The following is an 18,127-nucleotide window of genomic DNA, read 5'->3' on the forward strand; positions in this document are numbered from 1 at the left end:
CACGTTTATCTTTCCCAAGTTTCTTTAAATTGACGAGCCATGCTCGTAACAAAGGGTCAGAAATCATACACCCACAACACCTCACAAGCACTCATCGCCTGCGCATAAGGCTCATGTGTATACGAGACAGCTGAGTACGATTTCTCGACCACCTTTCTTTTTCCTTTTTAGCGTAGCATAGCATAGCGTAGCGTAGCATAGTCTAGTGTAGTGCAGTCTCCTGAATCTATTTCCTTACAAATTGTAATTCTGTTATCATCTAATGAAGGATATGATTTTTGCAATCAATATACATGTCATTTGTTCGATTCACGTTAACACTTACGTGCATGAAATTGTTGTATGATTAGCATATATATTCTGTTATGCTAAAACAAAATCATAATCAATTAACTCTATTTGTTGCTTGTACGATTTATCACTAAAAATCTTCAAATCTATCATGTCAGAGACATACCTAAATTGAAATCGTGCTAATTCGAATAAAAAGAACCTCCAAACGAAATCCTCCACAAACACTTCTCAACAAAGATTTTAAACTTATTGAATATTTTGAAAAGTTTTGTTTTTTCTTTGAAAAAATAATCCCAGGTCATTTAAAAAAAAACAAATCATCAATGAAGTGAATGAAATTGATATATGTTATAGTTGCGAGGCGATAGTGTCGTCGACAATCCGCAAACGTTGGTGTAATCAATTACGACAAGTCTTTTAAAAGTAAATCAATTATGGTGAGTTTTAAAAGAATAAAAAGCATGGGGTGAAACAGTAAATTAATAACCCACATCTTAATGGTGGTATTAATTATTTTCCTGGCTAATTGACTTTATGTAGCGAATCAACTGATGGAGACTATGATAAGATGAACCACCTGGAATCAGACTCTTGTGAGCCAACATAGCCATTTCTTGAGCTGATCTCTGAAACTCCTCCTTCCTATGATCCATAAGATCATTAACCATGTTCTCCACAACGTGTCTATCACACACATCTTTCATGTCCAACCCAAGTTTCCAAACCTCACTCACAAACCTGCTGTTAATCTGCTGATCCGCAAAGTAAGGCCAACAAATCATGGGCACACCAGCCACCAAACTCTCCAAGGTCGAGTTCCACCCACTGTGAGTCAAGAACCCACCAATAGCCTTATGGGCCAGAACCTCCTCTTGCGGGGCCCAGCCCACAATGAACCCCCTCTCCTTAGTCCCTTCCTCAAGCTCTTCCGGTATCCGGTAATCATTGTCTTCTCCTGCCACCAAGTCATGCCGCATCACCCATAAGAACCGCTTCTTACTGTTCACCAAACCGTGCCAAAACTCCATCAGCCTCTCCCTAGTCATTGTAGTGATGCTACCGAAGCTCACATATATCACTGACTTCAACGCCTGTGAGTCAAGCCAAGTCAAGCAAGTTCTGTCCACTTCCCAGAAACAAGCCGTGGACGGCGTCGTTTTGGCGTTGGACTCCGTTCTACAGTTCAACTGTGCATGGAGAGGACCGATGGCGAAGACTCGCGGAATCTTGTCACGTATTTGGGACAACACGGGACCATCTAGGTCCTCGAAAGTGTTGAGTATCAGCGCGCGGGCTCGAAGCGTTTGATGCGACTCGAACACCGAGGATTTCAAAGGCTTCACCGTGTCGGATTGGACTCCTCGATAGAAACTTGGAAGGTCTCGACAACGGAGCAAGTTTTCCATACCTGGGATAGTAGTTATGATGCGATCCATGTCTTCCTCTCCTTCAATGAGTTTCATAATTTAGAACGTTTCTTGTATTGAAACAAGCTTTATAACACGTATATATTAATAGTATAATTATAATACCTTTGATGGGAAGTTGATTGGATTGAAAGAGGATTGGAGCACAAAAGAAAGTCCAGAAGCATGAAACACTGATTGCGCGAAAATGAACGAGTGGTATCCGAAGCTGATCTGCCACGTCAGCGGTGAGGCTTGCTAAGAATCCGTCAGCTATGAGGCAGGTGACGGTTGGGTTTGGATGTGGAGAGAGCAGAATGTCTGTGAGGAGAGGCTTTGCGTGGGAGTTCATGGAAGCATAGAGGTCTGCTAATGCGTGGTGGCCGGAACGAGGGTGGTCGTGAGGGAGGCCGTCGGGGATGGTCTTGAAATGGAGGGTGGGGTAGGTTTGCGAGAGAGCTTCGATGTTGGCGAAGCGGCGGAGGCGCTGGTGGATGTGGTCGGTGTTGAGGAAGGTGACGTGGAAACGGTGGAGAGCGAGAAGCTGTGCCAGCTTGAGCATGGAGTTCACGTTGGCTTTCACTGGACCGGCGAAGACGAGCACATGGGTGCCACCTTCTTCGTCTTTTTCTTCCGCCTGCATCTCTCACTGTGACTTCTTTTTCTTCTTAATGCGACACCACAACCTGCAACCTGTGGCCGATAATTTTTCTTAAGGAAAAGGATGCAATGTACAAGATATATTACTTCATTCACTCACTCAGTCGTTGTTATTTAAAATAAAATATAAAAATTAGATGCGACACCATGTTATTTAAAACAAATTGTCGTGTTTTCACAGTTCAAATTGGAGTACAGCTGTTTTATTAGTATATATATTATTTGATTTTTTTAAGTCTTATATTTTTTAATTATTTTATTTTTTATAGTTTAAAATAGGTGTTTTATAGTTTATATAATTATTTTCTTTCGATTCTTTTTAATTTTTTATAGATTAAGATAAGTTTTTTAATTTTTACACTTATAATTTTGTAATCTTTTTAGTCATATTGATGAGGACATGGGCAAGGATTTAGGAGCACTCAAAGGACTTGGAGGACCAATGACTAGGGCGAGGACTAAAAAGGCCAAAGATGCTTTGCAACAAGTTACGGCCCTCATTCTTGAAGAAATGCCTAAAGATGAAAACAAGGCCAAGATGGTGAATTGTATCAAGGATTATGAAGCCTAATTACTCTATGGTGTTCTTAGTAATTGTAATTAGTAAATAAAGGCCTAAAACTCTTGTTAAAGTGGCTGCCAACTCTTTTTGGGCTGCACCACTTATTGGGCTAGTTTTTTAAGCAAGTTATTTTTATCAAATAAGGCCCAAAACCTTTGGGATGAGTCAGCCATGAGGCATACCAGAGGGGTGCACGAATTTAGCATGTGTTTTATTTAATGTTTTAGTGGTCATAATTGTTAGGCTTAGTGGAAGTTCAATAATTGCCCACTAAAGTGTTTTTTTATAATATTTTGTCATTAGTGGTCATAATTCAGGCTTAGTGGAGTCCATTATTTGTCCACTAATGTAAGTGAAGGTTGTTGATTGTAAGCTATATAAGCTGCCCATGGGGATGAACAAAATCAGATCAGAATTTGAGTTTTAATTACTGAGAGTAATTCTCTAATTGTTCTTGAGTGATTCAAGAGTTTGGGCATATCAAAGGATAAACCACAATTCTTTGTGTGAAGCCTTTTCCTTGGAAGAGTGATTCTTCCTTCATTCATTTTTTTTTACTGTATCCTTTTACCTTCATTTCTAGCATTCTAATTCCAGAAAATTAAGTTCCAGATTTTTGAACCCAAAAGATCCTTCTTCATTCCTTGTGCAAATTAGGAATCCTATCATTTGGTATCAAGAGCTCCGGTTTTTTTGGGTCATCCACATCATTTGCTGGAATTTCTTTGGGTAACATCTTTCCTTATTATTTCTCATTACCATTGATATTACCTTAGTGTTCTTTCTTTATTTCTGAACCATTGCAAAAATTAGGCCTGAATAGTATTAAAAAAAAAAAATTCGTGAATATATAAAATAAAAAAAAAAAGTTGTGGCTGAATGGTTCATGCGTTTAGAACACTTAAGACTCAAAATTTAAGGTAATATTTCGGTTGGGTTGAAGGGTGTTACTAACTTATCTAAAATTCCAGTTTTTGATTCCTAAGTTTCCTTGTTTTCTTTTTGAATTTTAGGTGACTGTTTTGCATTCCTTTCTTTTTTTTTTAAGCCTACCCTGAACCTTGCTTTTAACACAAAATATCAAATTTGTGGTTTGTTCTTTGTGTTGTCTATTTTTGAATTGCTTTAAAAAAAAAAATAAAAAAAAAAAAAAGAGTGATCTTTTTACGAGTGTAAACACGTGAGAAGAGTGGTGAGGTCCTATTTTCTTTGTGTTTGTTAGTACTCTTGTTTTTTTTTTGAAGATGGCAGATGGAGATCATTTGGATGGAACACAAAGACTCTTGTTCGACGCTATTAATGCTCAAATGCAAAGATTATTGAGAGAAAACAATGAGGAGTTGTATGGAAGAATTGAACGATTAGAGAATTATGAACATCATGAAGAAGAAAGGAGAGGAAGAATTGCTGGTGCTCCTAGGCAAAACAGAATTGAAGGTATTAAACTTAATGTTCCTCCATTTAAGGGGAAGAGTGATCCGGAAGCCTATGTGGAATGGGAACTCAAAATAGAACATATTTTCACTTGTAACAATTATGATGAAGAGCAAAAGGTGAAACTTGCAGCAGCTGAGTTCTCAGACTATGCACTTGTGTGGTGGAATAAGTTGAAAAGAGAAAGGTTGAGAAATGAAGAGCCTTTGGTGGAGACTTGGGCTGAAATGAAAAAGCTCATGAGGAAACGTTATGTGCCAGCTAGCTATGCTAGAGATGTGAAATTTAAACTTCAAAAATTGTCACAAGGCACCAAGGGAGTTGAAGAGTATTACAAAGAATTGGACTTGCTCATGATGCAAGCCAATGTTGAAGAAGATCCGGAACTAACCATGGCTCGTTTTATTAATGGTTTGAATAATGATATTCGTGATGTTGTTGAATTGCAGGAATTTGTTGATATAGAAGATTTGCTGCACAAATCCATTCAAGTGGAACAACAACTCAAAAGAAAAAGTGTGACCAAGAAGAGTTCTTCTAATTATAATTCCTTTAGTTGGAAGGACAAAAATAAGAAGGAGGTGACTGCCACTTCAAGCAATCCAGCATCTACTTCTCATGTAAAATCATCCTCTAAGACCCTAGAACAGCCTCAAAAGAAGAGTAAAGACATAAAATGTTTTAAGTGTCAAGGCATGGGTCATTATGCCTATGAGTGTCCTACCAAAAGGACCATGGTTCTCAAGGAGAATGGGGATTACACTAGCCAATCTGATGTTAGTGAAGAAGAGGAAGGTGACATTGAGGAGGAGGAGGAGGCCCTTGAGGGAGATTTATTGATGATAAGGAGAATGATGGGTAGTCAAATGAGTCCTTTAGAAATAAGCCAAAGGGAGAATATTTTCCACACAAGGTGTTCCATCAATGGAAAGGTTTGCATGGTGATTATTGATGGAGGGAGTTGCGCTAATGTGGCTAGTGCTAGATTAGTGTCAAAGCTAAATTTAGACACTAAACCACATCCTAGACCATATAAACTTCAGTGGCTTAGTGAGGATGGAGAGGTGCAAGTGAGGCAGCAAGTAGAAGTGGAGATTTCCATTGGAAAATACAAAGATAAGGTGCTATGTGATGTAGTTCCAATGGAGGCCAGCCACATACTTTTAGGAAGGCCTTGGCAATTTGACACTAAAGCCATCCATGATGGCTATTCCAATAAGATTTCTTTTGTGCACCAAAATAAAAAGATTGTCCTCAAGCCTTTGAGTCCTAAAGAGGTGTGTGAGGATCAATTGAGGATGAGAGAAAAGATTTCTTTGGAGAGAAAAGAAAGTGATCTTGAGAAAAAGAGTGAACAAAAATTTAAAAAAAAGAAAAGGAGTGAAACACTTGAGAGAAGAGAGAGTCTTTTGGCAACAAAGAGTGAGGTGAAGAGGTTGTTCCTTGCTAAACAGCCCCTTTATCTAATGTATTGCAAAAATCAGATTTTAAACACTAACACTTTTGATGAATTGGAAATACCTTCTAGTGTTAAATCTCTTTTGCAGGAATTTCGTGATGTTTTTCCATCAAGCATACTAAGTGGACTACCACCTTTGAGGGGAATTGAACACCAAATTGATCTCATTCCAGGAGCTTCTTTACCCAATAAGCCAGCTTATAGAAGCAATCCACAAGAAACGCAAGAAATACAAAAGCAAGTGGATGAACTCATGGCCAAAGGATGGGTAAGAAATAGCATGAGTCCTTGTGCTGTTCCAGTAATTTTGGTCCCTAAAAAAGATGGTACATGGAGAATGTGTTCTGATTGTAGGGCTCTAAATAACATCACCATAAAATATAGGCACCCAATTCCTAGACTTGATGATTTGCTTGATGAATTGCATGGTGCAAGTTTTTTCTCTAAAATTGATTTGAAAAGTGGGTATAATCAAATTAGAATTAGAGAGGGTGATTGTTAAGTCTCAATTTTACCTCTTTTTGGATGAGGCTTATTGAACAAATTCCACTCATCCTTTGAACCATTGCAATATAATTGTTCTCTTTTTGGTTCATTTTGTGTGCAGATATAACTAACCCAAATTCATCTAACAATACCTTAATCCACCTCATTTTTTGTGCAGGTATTGAGGAAGAGTGGAAAGTTGAAGACTCTTAGGATTGGAAACCTAAGAAGCTAAGGAGCAGAGAAGAGGTTCTGCGCCGGGCTCAATATAACCTGCGCTGGGCGTGACAAAAACAGAGTATTTCATCTCTGCCAGTTATATTAAGCCGGGCGCAAAAGGAATTAAGCCGGGCGCAAAAAGAATTAAGCCGGGCGCAAAAGGAATTGCGCCGGGCTTGTGTTGAGACAGAGAGTGCTTGACTTCTCTGGAAGAACTTGCGCCGGGCGCGAAGAATTGTGCGCCGGGCGCGGAACCCTAATCTGATCTCCCAGGCTCGTATTTGAAGCCATTTTCGGGGATCTTTCTCCCCATTCTCACATTGGGCACCTCCAGGAGCTGCGGAAGGGATTCCCAGGGCTTGGGATCGTCCGTGTGCGGATCTTTCCTTCGGTTCTTCACTTCCTCTTCCGTCTCTATTTTGTATTTGCCCTCTTTGTTGAGTGGTTTCACCCATTTTGTGGGGTTAGATGTAGCCAACATACTCTATTGTAATCCTTACGTTTTCAATGATATATATATTTGTTGTTTCATTCATTGTTGTGTTTGTTTCTTTGCTTAATGCTTGCTTTGGATTGATCACCCTTTGCATGATTTAAGGTTCCATTGAGTATTGGGAAATACCTTTGAAATTAGTTCTGGAACATATGCCTAGTGGAGATTGTATCTAGGGATAGAGCTTGACCCATTAGTAGTCTTAAACCCTAGCCCGTAATGCGGGTGTAGGTATTGGGTACTCAAGGGATTGATATTCAATATCCGCACCTAGGCTCTTGCTCTAAGGGATTAGGTTTGAGTAAACTATTGGGTTGACTAAGCAATGAATTTAACAAGAGATTAAGGATACATTAGTGTTACGTTCGGTGAAATCTGACCCCCACAGCCTCACAATACCATTATCCCATTTCTACTCTTTCCCATTCTAAAACTAATCTCTTTATAGTTTTAACATTCCAATAGTCATGCTCTTCATCTCACATTTACATGACAAATTATAAATTGGAATTATTCTTTAGTCACGAATAGTCAATAAATGCTTATATTACCTTCTAATCCCTGTGGATACGATATTTTTACTACTTGAACGGCCGGTATACTTGCCGTGTTTGAGACCGTTGATGGAATTAAACTAAATTTCAATTATAACAAAAGTACTTCAACGGAAATCTCAACAGTGATGAATGGAAAACTGCTTTTAAAACAAAATATGGTTTGTATGAGTGGTTGGTTATGCCTTTTGGCTTAACTAATGCACCCAGTACTTTCATGAGATTGATGAACCATGTTTTGAGGGAATTTATTGGCAAATTTGTTGTAGTATATTTTGATGATATTCTTGTCTATAGCACTTCTCTTGAATTGCATGTGGAACATTTGAAATCTGTTTTGAATGTGCTTAAGGAAGAACATTTGTTTGCCAATCTTGAAAAATGTGTGTTTTGTACTGATCATGTTGTATTCCTTGGTTTTGTTGTAAGTTCTAAAGGAGTACAAGTAGATGAGGAAAAGGTTAAGGCCATCCAAGAATGGCCCACACCTAAATCCGTGAGTGAAGTGAGAAGTTTCCATGGTTTGGCAAGTTTTTATAGGAGGTTTGTTAAGGACTTTAGCACCTTGGCAGCACCTCTTAATGAAGTAGTAAAGAAACATGTGGGTTTTAAGTGGGGAGAGAAACAAGAGGAAGCCTTTGTTGCTCTTAAGCAAAGGTTAACCAATGCGCCTATTCTTGCTTTACCAAACTTTGCTAAATCTTTTGAAATTGAATGTGATGCTTCCAATGTTGGTATTGGGGCTGTGTTGTTACAAGAAGGCCATCCAATTGCTTATTTTAGTGAAAAATTACGTGGGGCTGCCCTTAACTTTTCCACTTATGATAAGGAATTGTATGCCTTGGTAAGAGCTTTGAAAACATGGCAACACTATCTTTTTCCCAAAGAATTTGTAATACATAGTGATCATGAGTCCCTAAGGTATTTGAAGGGACAAGGCAAGCTTAACAAGAGGCATGCCAAGTGGGTGGAGTTTTTGGAACAATTTCCCTATGTCATAAAACATAAAAGGGGCAAAGGGAACATTGTGGCTGATGCTTTATCAAGGAGACATACATTACTTTCCACTCTTGAAACTAAATTGCTTGGATTTGAATCTTTGAAAGAAATGTATGCTTCTGATGAAACTTTTGGTGAAATATATGCTGCATGTGAGAAATTATCTCAAAATGGGTATTTTAAGCACAATGGGTTTTTATTTAAAGAAAACAAATTGTGTGTGCCTGCATGTTCCATTAGAGAATTGCTTGTTAGTGAATCACATGGTGGTGGTTTGATGGGGCACTTTGGGATTAAAAAGACTTTGGAAATTTTACAAGAACATTTTTTTTGGCCTCATATGAAACGTGATGTGCAAAAATTTTGTGAACATTGTGTTGTGTGCAAAATGGCTAAATCTAAATCATTACCGCAAGGATTGTATACTCCTTTGCCAACTCCTGAATATCCTTGGATTGACATATCTATGGACTTTGTGTTAGGACTGCCTAGAACAAAGAATGGCAAAGATTCTATTTTTGTGGTTGTTGACAGGTTCTCAAAAATGGCACATTTCATACCTTGCAAAAAGGTAGATGATGCGTGTCATGTGGCTGATTTGTTTTTCAAAGAAGTTGTGAGACTTCATGGTGTGCCAAGGAGTATTGTAAGTGATAGGGATGCTAAATTCCTTAGTCATTTTTGGAGGACTTTGTGGGGAAAGATAGGTACTAAATTATTATTTTCAACAACTTGTCACCCACAAACTGATGGACAAACTGAGGTAGTCAATAGAACTTTGGGAACCTTGCTTAGGACTGTTTTAAAAAAAAATATTAAATATTGGGAAGCAAGTTTGCCTCATGTTGAATTTGCATATAATAGGGCTGTCCATAGCACCACAAATTGTTCACCTTTTGAGGTTGTGTATGGTTTTAACCCATTGACTCCTCTTGATTTATTGCCTATGCCTAACATTTCTGTTTTTAAACATAAAGAAGGGCAGGCCAAAGCAGACTATGTGAAGAAGTTACACGAACGTGTGAAGGCTCAAATTGAGAAGAAAAATGAGAGCTACGCAAAACATGCTAACAAAGGGCGAAAGAAAGTTGTGTTTCAACCTGGTGATTGGGTTTGGGTACACATGAGAAAGGAAAGATTTCCGGAACAAAGGAAATCAAAGCTTTTGCCAAGAGGGGATGGTCTATTTCAAGTACTTGAAAGAATAAATGACAATGCTTACAAGATTGAATTGCCCGGTGAGTACAATGTTAGTTCCACTTTTAATGTTTCTGATTTATCTCTCTTTGATGTAGAAGATGGAGACTTTGATTTGAGGACAAATTCTTCTCAAGAGGGAGGGAATGATGAGGACATGGGCAAGGATTTAGGAGCACTCAAAGGACTTGGAGGACCAATGACTAGGGCGAGGACTAAAAAGGCCAAAGATGCTTTGCAACAAGTTACGGCCCTCATTCTTGAAGAAATGCCTAAAGATGAAAACAAGGCCAAGATGGTGAATTGTATCAAGGATTATGAAGCCTAATTACTCTATGGTGTTCTTAGTAATTGTAATTAGTAAATAAAGGCCTAAAACTCTTGTTAAAGTGGCTGCCAACTCTTTTTGGGCTGCACCACTTATTGGGCTAGTTTTTTAAGCAAGTTATTTTTATCAAATAAGGCCCAAAACCTTTGGGATGAGTCAGCCATGAGGCATACCAGAGGGGTGCACGAATTTAGCATGTGTTTTATTTAATGTTTTAGTGGTCATAATTGTTAGGCTTAGTGGAAGTTCAATAATTGCCCACTAAAGTGTTTTTTTATAATATTTTGTCATTAGTGGTCATAATTCAGGCTTAGTGGAGTCCATTATTTGTCCACTAATGTAAGTGAAGGTTGTTGATTGTAAGCTATATAAGCTGCCCATGGGGATGAACAAAATCAGATCAGAATTTGAGTTTTAATTACTGAGAGTAATTCTCTAATTGTTCTTGAGTGATTCAAGAGTTTGGGCATATCAAAGGATAAACCACAATTCTTTGTGTGAAGCCTTTTCCTTGGAAGAGTGATTCTTCCTTCATTCATTTTTTTTTACTGTATCCTTTTACCTTCATTTCTGGCATTCTAATTCCAGAAAATTAAGTTCCAGATTTTTGAACCCAAAAGATCCTTCTTCATTCCTTGTGCAAATTAGGAATCCTATCACATATTGTTATAAAAAATTATATTATCCATTTTATGTTAATCAGGTAAAAGTCTCCAATTTTATGATAATAAAAAAATATTTCTTAATAATAAACATTGCAAGTGAGGGTTAAGAGGTTTAATTTATAGTAATTTTAATAAAATAAATTTGATATTAGATGCATAAACTTAAATCAATACTTCTCTCATGTCAACATAAAAAATTACAAAAAAGATAATAATAAAGACTAAAAGAATTAAAAAATTTATAAATATAGAGAAAAAAAATGTATTTTAAACTTGAAGATAAATAAATATAAGGATTGAAAATATTTATTTTAAACTATAAAAATTAGAAAAATTTAAAATAAGAAAAATTATAAAAACTAAAAAAATATATTTTATCCTAAAAGATAAATAACACGTCCATTTTATATGTAATAGTTGATATTTAAGATTAATATATGTATATATTAAGGAGTATTCAATGAATATATAATTATTATGGTAAACTATTATTGTAAAGCACTAGTAATTTTTCTTAAAAAAATATTAGTAGGTATCAAACAACAATATTATATGAGATTTCATTTTTTTTTCCATTTTTGTTATGGATTGGCTCAAGCCTAATTTCTTTTGATAGGTCAAGCCCAACCATACAATTGCTCTAAATCACAAATGTTAATCAAAGTCAATATCGATAATAAGAAAATTTATAACTTGTACTCATGGACACGGAATTACACCTCAAGCAAGGGTAAAAGTATCATATTGCTACTCTAAAATAGCATATAATTACTTATAAAATACTTTAGATTCTATGTCAAGGAATCTAAGTTTAGCTCTAACGCGTATATATACCGTCAACATTACTACAATAGGTAAATATTTATTTTGTATATTATCACCCTAACGAGATCATTATCAATTTAATTTAATCCTCACTCAAAATAGCCAATACCAAATAGACAAGGAACTTACGCAACGTTACTCTTGAGGATCGTGTGCAAAAAAAGAGGTCACCTCATTCATAAAAATAAAAAAAAACAACAACAACAACAAGAAAAACTTGGATATTCTATAAGTCCATCACCTATGTTACAAAAATTTCATGAAGACATGAAGAAAAAATGGCATTGTAGCCATCTTAAAAAGCATATATCAATTAGTGGAGGAAGGTTTCAACGAAAGGAAATTGCCCCAAAATGATTAGAACAATGTATTTTAGAGTTAAAGCAAATTTTATCGCAAAATCAAATTAATCTCTTATCTTTACAATTAATTATTCGCTTTATGATGAATCCTAATATAGTGTCACAAACATAAAATGAAATTCTTCACTATAATGAATATAACAAAGTCAAATTCATTAAACTAATGTTTTAAAACCTAAAAGGATCAGATGAAATAAACCATGAAATAAGATATATTATTTTGTTGATATCAAAATGGTGATATAACATAAGTCCAAGATACAAATAAACTACCAAAACTCTAATGATGGGCAGTGAAAGAATCATCTCCATTTTTGTTATGGATTGTGCTTGAACTAAAATTATGAATTTAATTAGAATATAAGGATAATATAATTTTTTTAGACTTTCCTCTAATAATATATTATCATGTACATTATAATTATTTATTGTAATAAATAATTTAAATGTCACGTCCAAAGTAATTTTTAATTAATTCACAATAAAAGATATTCACCAAGACAATCTATCAATATAAAACTTTTAAGCTATTTTTACACCAATATTAAAAATTAAAATATATAATTTGGAGAGTGAAATCTTTATTTTTCTGGCTTTTTAGTTAGACACTTTTAATATTCAATTTATCTAATTTAAATCTGCATTTTACAAAAAAAATCCCACAACAAATTAAAACATTTTCTCTCTCAATTAATCTGAAATTATATCTCTTTATCTTTATTGTTATTTGTATACTTGTTATTTTCAACAACGCATTCCATTCGATTTATCCTCTTTTAAGTCGAATTTTGAATTACATTTCAATTTTTTTTTATAGAAATAATTCGTTAATAGCTAAAATATAATAATATTATACCTTGCACTCAACAACAGTCGACAGTAGTAATATATGTTATCTTGACTTGCGGAGTGGTAAAAGTTGAACGGGCCAGGGATGCAGGAGGCGGCCCAAGAGTCCAGTTAAAGGCGTTTGACCAAAACAAAAGGAAAAGAGAGTGGTGAGTTGGGCGGTGGCAATGGCTCTGCTGGGGGAGGACGGGCGCGGCTACGAACTGGCGCGGAAGCTGGACACGTGCGGCGTGTGGCGAACATGGCTGGGCGACTCCACCTACGCGAACTTCGCCCCCTTCCTCTCTTCCCCCTCCGCCTGGGACTCCTTCATCAGCTCCACCACTCACATCCCTCTCCAGCTCCGTGTCCGCGCCCTCCTCTTCGACAAAGCCTCCGCCTCTCTCTCCCTCAGCCCTAGCCCCTCCCTCCACCGCCTCAACCCTACCTACCTTCAATTGCACGCCGACGACGTCTACTTCACCCTCGACAACGCGCAACATGACTCTAAGGTTCTCCAAACAAAAACCCTACCTCTCCGCTTTCGCTTTCGCTTTCGCTTTCGCCGTTAATTTCCTTCTTCCTATTTCACTTACATTCTTTTCTTTTTCTTCTAATTTCACGCAGAATCAATCCAAAGCCACCGGATCCAGGTACGTCGAATCTGAACTCCCTGAAACCTGGTACAATCAGGTTATTGATAAGTACAAGGCTAACAACTTAGTTTCCGGCGAATCGCGTTCGCCGGCGGAGATGGCTTCCTATCTCGCCTACGCTAGTAGTCACAAGAAACGCCGCGTCGCGTTTAAGGAAGATGTGAATTCCGTCGCGGATCGCGCTAATAGCGGTAATTTAGCTGTGGACGATGATCCCGTTGTTTTTCCGGAGATAACGTTTGCGTTGAACTGCGTGCCTGATAGTGCGCTTTCGTTGAGTGATAGAGTGGAGAATAATAATAATAGTAGCCAGAAGGCTGTGAAGGTGCTTAGTGTTCTTGATACCTTGCCTCCTGTTACGAGTAGGAGTTCTGTTATGATGGAGAGGCTCGGGGTTAGGCCTGAGCACGGTAGTGTGGACCATGGAGGAAGCTTGGGCCGTGGGAAACTTGGAAGTGAGGGGAGTGGGAGAGTGGTTGGGCCTGAGCAAGCGGCGAAGCTGGCGCAGAAGGCGGTGGCGCGGATCTTGTTGGGCGTGGGGTTTGAAGGTGCCATAGAAGCTTCTGTTGAGGACTTCTCTGAGGTGCTGAGCGAACGCATTTGTAAAATAGGAACGAATCTGAGAGTGCTTGCTGATAGTTATAAGAAACAGTGCTCGGCCATTGAGCTTCTCAAGATGTTGCTTAAGACAGTGGGGTTTAGGTGAGTTTAAATTCTTCTTGGTTAACTGTTTAGTTTGGTGAAAATAAATTTATGTATATTCAAATTTAGTTTATCTGGTGTTCTGTTATTTGATATTGTTGTACCTTATTTGGATTTTTTGTTGGCCTGTGTCAATTTTTTTTTTCGTATGAATTCAGTAAAATGCAGTTTACTGCTAAATGTTTGTAGCATGGATGAATATGTTAATCTTGCTCTGCATTAATGTTTCACAAGGTGATTACTATTTGCTCTAAGACTATGTTATTACTTTGTAAAGATTCAAGAAATAAAAACCAGGGAACGGGGGAAAGGAGGAGGGATATGTGAATACAAATTGTGGTACTGTGAACTTGTGTGTGCATAGATGTATATGGTGGTTGGGCAAGCATTTTAGGCAAAGTTACCCGATTTATTTTTGGCATTTAAATCATAATATCTTAGACATGCAAAGGATGCACTTTAACTTTGTTGCTCTTGCTCACAGTAATTTTGCACCATTAGTGGATGTGGTTAGAGATGGCTCCAAGAATGTTGTACAACAGAGTCAGCAACAAGTTCATGGAATGCAACCACAGGTGCAACAACAGCAGCAGAGTTCCCTTCGGCTATCTCAACAAGTACATACATCTACTTCTTTGTGCATTATTTAATTTTGTAAGCTACTACTGTGATGCATTGACATGAGCAAGGGCACAGGCAGTGAGACATAGATGTATTTGGTGCTTCCTCAAAACAGAATTTACCCCATGCCTCAAGTTGAATTATGATTCTTTTTTCTTTTGCATTGACCAGTGACCATTGTTTGTAGCATCTATCCAAAAATGATTTTTATAGGTTGAATGTTATTTGAATATGAATATGTATGAGACTGCAGTTCACATGCAATTTTAAATCTATGTCGTGATTAATAATTTATGCGATGCAGTCTTACTCAATGACAATGTATTATTAATGTGCAGATTCAGATGCAGAGGCAGATGCATCCACAGATGCAGCAGATTATTCATTCCCAAAATATGGCTTTTCAACAACAACAGCAACAACAACAACAACAACAGCAATTAGAGAGAATGCGAAGGCGCCAAGCATCTACTCCGCGCCCTGCAATGGATGTAGATAAGGAAAGACCATTGGTTCAAGTCAAGATTGAAAATCAGGATCTACCTATGGATAGTAATGCCTTCACTTCTAGACATCCTCAAATGCAGTTTAGGCAACAGCAGCAGCAGCAGCAGCAGATGGCTGCAATGTCAAATTTCCATTCTCAATCTGGCACTCAGTTCAGACAGATGAGTTCCTTACAGATCCCTTCGATGCAGTCTCCGTAAGTTACTTCAATTTAATGAATGCTGCTGCTAGGTTGGCTTATTATGTTATCTTTATTAATGCTTTATTGTTTGCATATAGGAACATTGGCATGGTTAGAGCCCCGCCTGTGAAGGTGGAGGGCTTCTCAGAATTGATGGGTGGGGGGGACTCTACAACGAAGCATGATCTGGAGGAAAATAGACTGACTTCTCCTAATGGTAAATAGCCTTTCTAGTATTTTAGTCAGCTGGGGTGTGCATCCCCAGAGGTCCTTTGAATTCGGTATGGTGTCAAAATTTGAAATGGCCTTTATTGTAATGGAACTTCTTTTTCAGTTTACTTTGTATAGTAGCTCACACATAGTACATCCCAGCAAGTGTGCCATCAATCATCGTGGGTCAAATATATTTAAGTTAATTACACTGATACTGACACTTCCTGAGATTTTGTGAAATTGCAGATAAATTCCCTACTTTTTTTTTACCTCACCAATTCCCCTTGATTATTTGTAAAACATGACGCCAACATTCCTCAAACATTAAATTAGCTTCTCTCAATTGTTAAAAAAATATTGAACCGTGTTCTTCTATAAGGGACGTTTGATGTAAATGTTAAAAAAAATAGGGATTATGTGCAATTTTATGAATCTTCGGGAGGTACTTGTGTAGTTCACTATATTTTGTTTTACAAATCAATTGCTCTCATTGTGTACTAATTTCTGCCAGGGATGTTCTGTAACAGATAAAAGATAGAGCATCTGCCTTAATTTTTGTGATTATTTATTTGACAGCCACATAAATTGCTAGGGATTTTTTTTTTTCAGTGCTTCACTGGTTTTCACTTCCTTTAACCTGAAATGTGTAACTATCCTTTAGTACTCTTCGCTCTTGGTTTGTTCCTCTACGTTAATGTCTGCGAGATTATTTAAACATAAATTTGAAGGAAATTTTACTGTGTCATTTGCTTCCTTCCTATTCATTCAAGAAACGAGCCTTTCATTTGATCCAACGAGATATTTTTTTACTTTTCAAGTGGGAGATTAATCAATTAAGGGAAAATTAGTTCAAAAAAGAGAGACACAGTAATAAGGGGACGCCTATGGATTTGACGTGCCTTTTTTATTTAGTGTTCCCCAACCCAGTTTACGTTGCATTCTCCCATTTTTGTCCTGATCCGTGCTTGATATATATGTTTTTTTCATGAGCCGCGCTTGATTTTTGTAGCTATTTGTTATAGTTCTGCTTCTAATTGTTGTATGTGGGTTTATATTTTAATATTTAATATGGAAATATCCTTTTTTACATTAAAAAAATCGAATTGTGTTATTTCATTAAAGATGACAATGAAAATATAAGGTAGGAGAATTTCAATTAGGATAAATTATTGGAACTCCAACGAAATCAGAAAACTAACACTGAAAATATATTTGATTTTAAACTTAAAGAATATTTTCAAAAGAAGTCTACATATAAAAATGAAAAATTATTTTTGAAAGTGATCTATTTAAAAACAGTGGCAAGATGTAATTATCTGATTTTTTTTATAGCATTAGATCGTGTATAACTATTTATCACTTCTCTCTGGATTGCATTTGTTCATATACCACTATAATGCTCCCAATTATTTTAAAGTCGAATAACATTCATAATAAATAGTAATAATTTAATCCATTATATAAAGGGTCATGATAACTTTTAGTTTCCTTTTTCCATAAACCATTTTCTCCTTTACTTATTCTAAACTTCTTAAAATCACTTTTTTTTGCAAGTAATTTTTCATTCTTTTTTATTTATTTTAAAACTACAATAATTGTCATTAAAAAAAATTATTTTCTCTTTCTAATACAGTGTAGTGCACCGAGTGACTTTTTTATGCTAGTTTTAATAAAACTAATTCAAACTATAATAGTAATTTAAAAATACCTTTGAACAGACGGTAGGCATAGAAAGTGAAGTTTGTAATTCATGCTTTACTAGACGAATTATACATTTCCGTCCTATACAAAAATACATTGAATTTAACTCAACTAAAATAAAAATAAAAATAAAACACAACAATTATATCCATTAATAAAAAAAATTAACATTGTAATGTTAATTACTTTAGAATTCATTATATATGTACACTTTATCATCTGAAATATACCTCTTTCACTCTACAAGAGTGATATTTCATGTACATAAAATTCTATTTAACCCTAAACACCAAACAAATGCCCAATTCATCAAGCTAACTCCGACAACATATAAAAGACATCTACACAACAACTGTAACTTAAGGTATATACACTTAAAAGAACCTGAATCACAAGGATCAAAAATGGGATTTGAAAAAAATATATTTAATTACGGGCTGTTGTGCTGCAGTTTTGCCTGCAAGAGGCAAAGCCTGGTAAGTGGAAAGCAAAAACATTTCATTTCATGTTGTGGAGGTATGCAACTTCTATAAGAACCTAGCTCTATGATTTTCCTCACATCAAAATATCATGAATTAGTGATAGACAGCCTAACAATATTTCTGCCCTCTCAAATAGTGCTATTTTCCCCCATTCTTGAAAGGAGGAAGGCCTTTCATTACTTTGAAATGGCAATGTTCTACAAAACAGAATATCAATATTATAATGTTAATGAGCAAGGTTCTCAATCTTGAAAGCTTATGTGATTTGGTTGAGATTTCATAAACTAGAATCG

At 36.4% G+C, this 18,127-nt stretch overlaps 3 protein-coding genes across 3 annotated transcripts; 2 read left to right on the top strand and 1 right to left on the bottom strand.

The window, feature by feature from the left end:
- Positions 1-664: 664 nt before the first annotated feature.
- On the bottom strand, positions 665-2,476 carry LOC109800806 (7-deoxyloganetic acid glucosyltransferase). The gene is made up of 2 exons (XM_020361685.3): positions 1,827-2,476; positions 665-1,741 (listed from the first exon to the last, which is right to left on the bottom strand). Exons 1-2 carry the CDS (start codon positions 2,341-2,343, stop codon positions 801-803), a joined length of 1,458 nt encoding a protein of 485 aa, XP_020217274.2. The 5' UTR covers positions 2,344-2,476; the 3' UTR covers positions 665-800.
- A 44-nt stretch (positions 2,477-2,520) lies between these two features.
- Positions 2,521-9,709, top strand: LOC145953061 (uncharacterized). The gene is made up of 2 exons (XM_083066643.1): positions 2,521-6,083; positions 9,544-9,709. Exons 1-2 carry the CDS (start codon positions 4,167-4,169, stop codon positions 9,568-9,570), a joined length of 1,944 nt encoding a protein of 647 aa, XP_082922769.1. The 5' UTR covers positions 2,521-4,166; the 3' UTR covers positions 9,571-9,709.
- A 3,154-nt stretch (positions 9,710-12,863) lies between these two features.
- LOC109800804 (transcription initiation factor TFIID subunit) lies at positions 12,864-16,259 on the top strand. The gene is made up of 5 exons (XM_020361684.3): positions 12,864-13,283; positions 13,399-14,129; positions 14,614-14,746; positions 15,089-15,453; positions 15,537-16,259. Exons 1-5 carry the CDS (start codon positions 12,960-12,962, stop codon positions 15,661-15,663), a joined length of 1,680 nt encoding a protein of 559 aa, XP_020217273.1. The 5' UTR covers positions 12,864-12,959; the 3' UTR covers positions 15,664-16,259.
- Positions 16,260-18,127: the final 1,868 nt, after the last annotated feature.

Source organism: Cajanus cajan, chromosome 11 (genome assembly GCF_000230855.2).
Source record: "Cajanus cajan strain Asha chromosome 11, NIPB_CcT2T_4, whole genome shotgun sequence".
NCBI lineage: Eukaryota > Viridiplantae > Streptophyta > Magnoliopsida > Fabales > Fabaceae > Cajanus > Cajanus cajan.

Excerpts from the sequence above, each read along its gene's own strand:
- LOC145953061 (XM_083066643.1), top strand. The coding sequence starts at position 4,167 with ATGGCAGATGGAGATCATTTGGATGGAACACAAAGACTCTTGTTCGAC. Across the intron at positions 6,084-9,543 it reads AACTCATGGCCAAAGGATGG|AAGGGCAGGCCAAAGCAGAC; the intron begins GTAAGAAATAGC and ends TTAAACATAAAG.
- LOC109800804 (XM_020361684.3), top strand. The coding sequence starts at position 12,960 with ATGGCTCTGCTGGGGGAGGACGGGCGCGGCTACGAACTGGCGCGGAAG. Across the intron at positions 14,130-14,613 it reads CTTAAGACAGTGGGGTTTAG|TAATTTTGCACCATTAGTGG; the intron begins GTGAGTTTAAAT and ends TCTTGCTCACAG. Across the intron at positions 15,454-15,536 it reads ATCCCTTCGATGCAGTCTCC|GAACATTGGCATGGTTAGAG; the intron begins GTAAGTTACTTC and ends GTTTGCATATAG.
- LOC109800806 (XM_020361685.3), bottom strand. The coding sequence starts at position 2,343 with ATGCAGGCGGAAGAAAAAGACGAAGAAGGTGGCACCCATGTGCTCGTC. Across the intron at positions 1,742-1,826 it reads CAATCAACTTCCCATCAAAG|GAGAGGAAGACATGGATCGC; the intron begins GTATTATAATTA and ends AACTCATTGAAG.